Source organism: Solanum stenotomum, chromosome 3, assembly GCF_019186545.1.
Source record: "Solanum stenotomum isolate F172 chromosome 3, ASM1918654v1, whole genome shotgun sequence".
In the NCBI taxonomy this organism is placed as follows: Eukaryota; Viridiplantae; Streptophyta; class Magnoliopsida; order Solanales; family Solanaceae; genus Solanum; species Solanum stenotomum.
In genome coordinates this window covers 14,964,675-14,970,803 of record NC_064284.1, presented here as the reverse complement: position 1 = coordinate 14,970,803, position 6,129 = coordinate 14,964,675, and the positions used below count along the sequence as shown (strand labels likewise).

At 34.5% G+C, this 6,129-nt stretch overlaps 1 protein-coding gene across 2 annotated transcripts; it reads right to left on the bottom strand.

Annotated features, from left to right (window-relative positions):
- Positions 1–1,438: 1,438 nt before the first annotated feature.
- On the bottom strand, positions 1,439–4,330 carry LOC125858473 (protein TAPETUM DETERMINANT 1-like). 2 transcript variants are annotated; one of them, XM_049538263.1, is made up of 4 exons: positions 4,086–4,330; positions 3,298–3,625; positions 2,870–2,962; positions 1,439–1,780 (listed from the first exon to the last, which is right to left on the bottom strand). In XM_049538263.1, the coding sequence occupies exons 2-4, from the start codon at positions 3,395–3,397 to the stop codon at positions 1,443–1,445; spliced, it is 531 nt and encodes a 176-aa protein (XP_049394220.1). In that variant the 5' UTR covers positions 3,398–3,625; positions 4,086–4,330; the 3' UTR covers positions 1,439–1,442. The 2 variants fall into 2 exon arrangements, with proteins under 2 accessions (XP_049394220.1, XP_049394219.1); XM_049538262.1 differs by lacking the exon at positions 4,086–4,330 and having other exon boundaries at positions 3,298–3,692.
- Between the last annotated feature and the right edge of the window lie 1,799 nt (positions 4,331–6,129).

The following is a 6,129-nucleotide window of genomic DNA, read 5'->3' as shown; positions in this document are numbered from 1 at the left end:
GAAAAATATATTCATAAGCATATCTACATTACAAGAGAAATTGTTAACAAAAACAAATGAATTTACACTACATCATATTAACTTCATATATTAGAACATTACATACTAATGTATATATTAAGCAAAAAAATAATTATTGTATCATCAAAATTATTTTCCTCAAGTACTCAAGGTTATGGAATATACCATCTTAGGATAGAACGATTTACTTCATCAAAATAGTGGTACCTCATATTCCGCTAGACTTTGACCTCAACGACAAAAAATCACACAAAAAAAATTTAAATGCAAGAAGAAGATTAAAAAAAATTATGGTTGAAAAATGAGAGAAAGCCCCTCTATTTATAGTTAACAAAGGGTAGTATGAACAAGTGTTTTATGTATCTTATCTGAAAAGTCATGACCTTTCCAAGATGTCACAACCCTTTGGAAAAGTCACCACTTATTGAAAAAGTCACAACTCATCAAAAAATTACAATCTTCTGAAAAAAGTCACAACTTATCAGAAAAGGCACAACTCATCGAAAAAATACAACCTAAGTTAGGTTTAACGTTCAAGTTAGGAATTCATGTTTTTAATGTAATAGAGATAAATAGATATAGATGAACATTCTTCTAAATAGTTGAAACCGTAGCTTCAATTTTTGGTTTGTTCATCAATTCGTAGCCTCGAAATACTTGTTAGATGTAAATCGTTTCTTGTACTCCTCCAGTTCGAATGAGACCAATTTTTCTTTTCACATTTTTTGAAGTTAAACAGTGATCCAACGTTAGGACTACGATGTTTTCTAAAATTTTCTAGAAGCAGCTACGAAAAAAGTTTGAACAATATGATAATTCTTATGTTCTATTTAAAAATTGCCACTGACCCAAATCTATAGTTTGGAATTTTCGAAAAGCCAAGTTCATCAACAATGAAATAAGTGACAGGTCAATATTAAGACTTGTTCAATGAATAATTGACTTGGTCAAAATCCATTGTAATTAGGTGTTTGTCAAAGAATACGAAACAAGATTCAACAACAATCATTCTGAGCATGTACACTGATCCAAATAAAGAGAAACACTCGAGAAGAGTTGTATACTTTATAATCAAAACCCAAAAATTACAGCTGCATTTAGCTTTCTTTCCTCAGTTAAGTCACTCTGATATGAACAAAAAGTCAAGACCCTTTCAAAACAAGAAGATCTCCAGAATTTTCTTACTTTTCGGCAGCAAACACTCATCCATTAGTCTGCATCTCCACGTCCTTGCAAATAGACGCAAAGTAAAAGAGACAAATCAAGGAGGAGCTAGGCGGTGTTCTCAATCTATAAAAGCCCAAAAGAAAAAAGAGCTACTGGAAATGCTTTTCCCCTAAAGGCTATCTAGCTCTATTAAATCATTGTTGTTTTAAGTGTTTTTTTTTAACTAGTGTTAAGTATATATGCTATTAGACCCTTCAGCAGACAACAGAGGAAACAGAGAGTGGGTAACGGAAAGTATTGGCATATTGGAAGGATATAGTATGACCATTAATAAGAGGCTTCCCATCGTTGACGAGACAATCGTCAAAATGTAGGCGCTTGAATATGCGAGGGTTAATAAGACGAGCAGAGCTGAACCAACCACAACTGAGATGGATGCCGGAGATGTCACAGCCAGAGACACAGACGTTCATTATCTCCACTGTGTACGTGGGTATCCCACTGGGTAGAGGTGCTGTAGGTCCCTGATTTATCACAATATCAGATTTTGAACATTTGTCACCCCATATCCGGTTTGTTTCCACTTCATTCCCTGGCACCAAAAGGCAATTGCACATAATGTCAAAAAGTAACCAAAAAAATTAAAAAAGCAATAGCAGACCTATCCTTGGTCCTTTTCCAAGTAGTTGCTTGTTTCCTTTTTTCCTATCAAATGTTGGGTCGGGTTTGACCCTGGAACTTGAGCATTGATGGGTGCAATAAATAACATTGCTGGTATGAGTTCAAGTTTTAGGACATGGATTAAATATTCTTTAAATGATATCATCTAAGAAATATCTACATGTATATGCCTTTTCAAATATGAGACTTGAAAAATAAGGTAATGTTATCTATTACAATAGCTAAAGATAATCTGACTATTTTGGCCTAAATCGAAAGGGACGAAACAATCAGAAATGCTGATATAGGGAATTGGGGCGTTTAAATTATGTTTCCTTCAACTATCTTTAATGGGAGGCCAGCAATGTGCATGTGAAACACAGAGCAAATACACCATATTTGTAGAGCAGTGATAGAAGACAAGAGATGCCAAATATTCTTTTAAAAATACCATACAAATTGGAAACACTAGCTACAATTTTATTTCACTCTTTTCTGTTTATAAGATAAAATAAATGCAGACTGCATAGAATTGTTTCAACGTTCTAAAGTCAAAAGAATCGTTTGGAAAGTGATATTACATATCTGGCACAAGACATAGACTTATAAGCAGAAAAATAGAAAAATACTGAAGTTGCAGTAGCAGTTTCCCAGATTATGAAAAATGCATGCAAAGTAATACAATGTAACCAGAGCAGAAACTAATAAAGCAAACGAGTAAATATGCATTTATATATTTTGTCCTCTTCTTCTTTTTGCCCTTCCAATTAGTTTAAACCTTTTCCTCAACTTATGGGTAACTATGACAAATATTTGTATTGTGAGTATATGACCAATAGACATGAGAAAACAAAAACTGACGTGCGCCAAAAATTGTACAGTAAACAGAACGCTGCCTGCCTGCTGCTCGGCTGTCTAGGGCCGTACCTTAAAGCAAAAAAGGGGGATTTCGTAGAGCAAAATTAAATTTCAAATCGTTTTTCTTTGTCGAGTTATACAACTGAATTTTTTTTGGACTAACCTTGATTGAGAAGCTTGCGATGAGGACCAACATTGGTGTTTCCAGTGACGGCTGAATTTGCTTCCGCCATGAAATTGGGACCAATAAGTCTGCCTGAAATCAAAGTCGATTTATGAAGCATTAAAGAAAAAAATCTATGGATGGATGAAAACCAAAAGCTGTAGCCGTCTACAGAATTTAATGTACACAGTTTTGCAGTTAAAAAGGGGATGAAAAAGCTAACTAATCAAATAAATAATGGAAAGATCCTCGTGTGCAAATAATAAACCATAGAACAAGCAGACCTAACAAATAAATGCAATCTCATTCATTGAAAACCGACCCCATACATAACTATCTTCTTCTTCTCTCTCTTTCTCCCACAGCTGTGCACAGCATGTGATTTTTCAGATAAACTATTTCTCATCGTAAATACAATGCATACACACCTGTAAAAAACTCCGGTCCAATGATAAAGAGAAGAAAGAACGTGAACACGGCGGAGGTCAAACCGATTCTGGTTCGCCGCTTCAATGATTGAGAGGTCATTATGAAACCGAATCAACAAATATATTATATGCTCCGGCCTCCCAAAGACGCAAACTCGCAAAAATTTACTGATGAATGTTTCGATTCCAAGTGATGGAAGGAAGTTTCAGGAGAGAGACGTCGACGACACACGGAGAGCCGATTCACTGTCGCCGGTCCAGCTGACGGCGGAACTTTTCACAGAGATACAAAACAGAACTGTTGAATCAGCTGGGACTCGGTCCTTGACTGAAATCACAGAGAGAAAAAGGAAAAAGTGATATGAGAGATGCGTGAAATGACTTGATAAACTTAAAAAGTATGAGTTGACATAAAGCAAATATATATATATATATATATAACATACTTTTTGAGAAGTTTAAATGAAAAATGCTATAAACTCACACATCAAATCAATAGAAGCGCCGAACAAGACGAAGAAGAAAGTAACAGAAGACCGAAGTTATATACAGTAACAGAAGACCGAGCTAATTAAGAACACATTCAAATAGTAAGAAAAAAGTGGAATAAACAGAGACAAAATGTGCAGAGTTTGCAAAAGCAAATAAGTTTTTTTCTGAGTCTCAATGAGACAAACACCACAGTTTCAACAAACGCCAGAAATACCAAAACAGTGGAAGCAAAAAAAAAAAAGAAAAGCCTGTATGTATAATTGCAGTAAATGTGAATGAAGGTCGAGATTTCTCACCTCTTTTCGATGATCATACACAAACATACACGTACGGTACTTTGTTGAAAGAGCAAGCTCGTCCCGCACACACTGTGCTACAGAGACTGCAAAACTGCAGACAGAGAGAGTGGAAATTAAAGAGGCCTACAGAGAGAGAGAAAGAGAGTCGGTTCCGGACGCGTGCACCCTCTGTGTAGAGAGTGAAAGCTCAACATGCATTTGTATAGAGAGAGAGTGAGTGTGTGAGAATTTACGAGTGAAAGAATGAATAAAGGGAATCCGGGTTTTTCTCGCGGAATGTTTATTGATAGAGAAAGGAGATAAATGTCATTAAATGCCATTGTTGCAGCAGCGTGCTTAACCCTGATTAAATACACTTCCCCACGCGGCAATTAGAGCTGTGGTTAGGACTTACGACCAATCTCTACCCAATTTTTCCTCTTCAATTATACTCATGGACCATGGTTAACGCCTATTGTTTTACTACTACTAAAATAATGGCTAATCCATTTAATTTTGAATTCGTGTAATATAATGTTCATAAGTAATTTCTATAAAGTGGTGATTAAAACGATCTTCATATATGAGGATGAGTATTGGTTAGTAAAAATTTTACATATTTAGAAAATATAAGTTGTGAAAACGAGAATGCTGAGATGGATGTGTTGGCATACTAGAAGGATAAAATTAAGAATGAAGACATTTTAGACAAGAGTATGGCCTCTATCGCGGATAAGATGAGGAAAGCAAAGTTGAGATTATTTGCGCATGTGAAGAGGAGATACATGTACAAATAATCCAATAAGGAGGTGTGAGAAGTTGAATAAGGTGAGTATGGAAAGAGGTGCATTTAGGCCGAAGAAGTATAGGAAAGAAGTGATTAGAAATGATATGAAGTATTTTTCTGCTTATCAAAAACATGACATTAGATAAGACGATATGGAGAACACGAATTATGATGGAACATTAGTAATAATTGAGCATTGTTTTGATTTTTGATAGAATAAGGGTGGTGATAGTTTAGAGTACCATGTCTAACATAGTATTTATCCTATTAATCCTGTTTATCTTTTATAATATTCTTAAAAGTAATTTTCGGATAATTTTTATTTATGATAGCCAAAAAAAATTTGAATGTGTCGCACTCTCAATCCCTTACTTCTCTTTTGAAAGTGATATTTTTTGGTATGACGAGGAATGTACTCTATCCCCTGGTCCACATTTATTATTATAAGAAATTTTCTCTAGAGTTACAAATGTATAATCCTTAATTGCTATAAAAGACAAAACAAAAATAAGCAACTCTCTTGTACCATCAAAGTAAAATAAAAACTGGCTTTTACCCTATTTTTTCATTGCATTGTTTTTAAAATTCGCATAAGTTCTATATATGCGCAGTATTATTCTTAAATCTCATTTTTTTTTTTGCCTCCACAACTTCAATGTCTAATATTACTATTAACTCTAATGTATTTTTTCTCATATAATCTCCAAATATTTAATGTGTAAGTTATGATCAAGGGCGGACTCACATAGACTATTCTAAGTGTTCGAGTACCCATTAATCTTGTATCAAACTATATATATCTATCTTGAAATTCAGAAGAATTCGTATAAAGTTAACATAGAGCACCTAGTGAACAAACAGAGGCGTATCCAGAATTTCGGAATGATGAGTGCATTATTACAAAAAGGTTGATCTAAAATATAAATTTGATCGGTTGGACATTTAGGTTCTTATTACTGAAAACCGTTAAAATTAATATTATAGGTCCAAAACTAATTAAAATGTCAAAAGTGTTACCAATAACCATAGAGAGGTGTTATGTCACGACCCGAGCCTACACCCTGGACGTGGCCGGCACTCGAAGACCATTGCTGGTCCCCAAGCGAACCCTCATCCTGGCTGACTACAAGTGGAAAACTGATTCAAGCATACAAAACTTAAAAACTGAAATAAAAGTTCATAAGACTTAAATACAAACTTTAAGTCCAAAGAAAACTATGTATAATAAAATATATACAACTCGCCATAAAAAAAGCAACTTTAGTCTTTAAAACA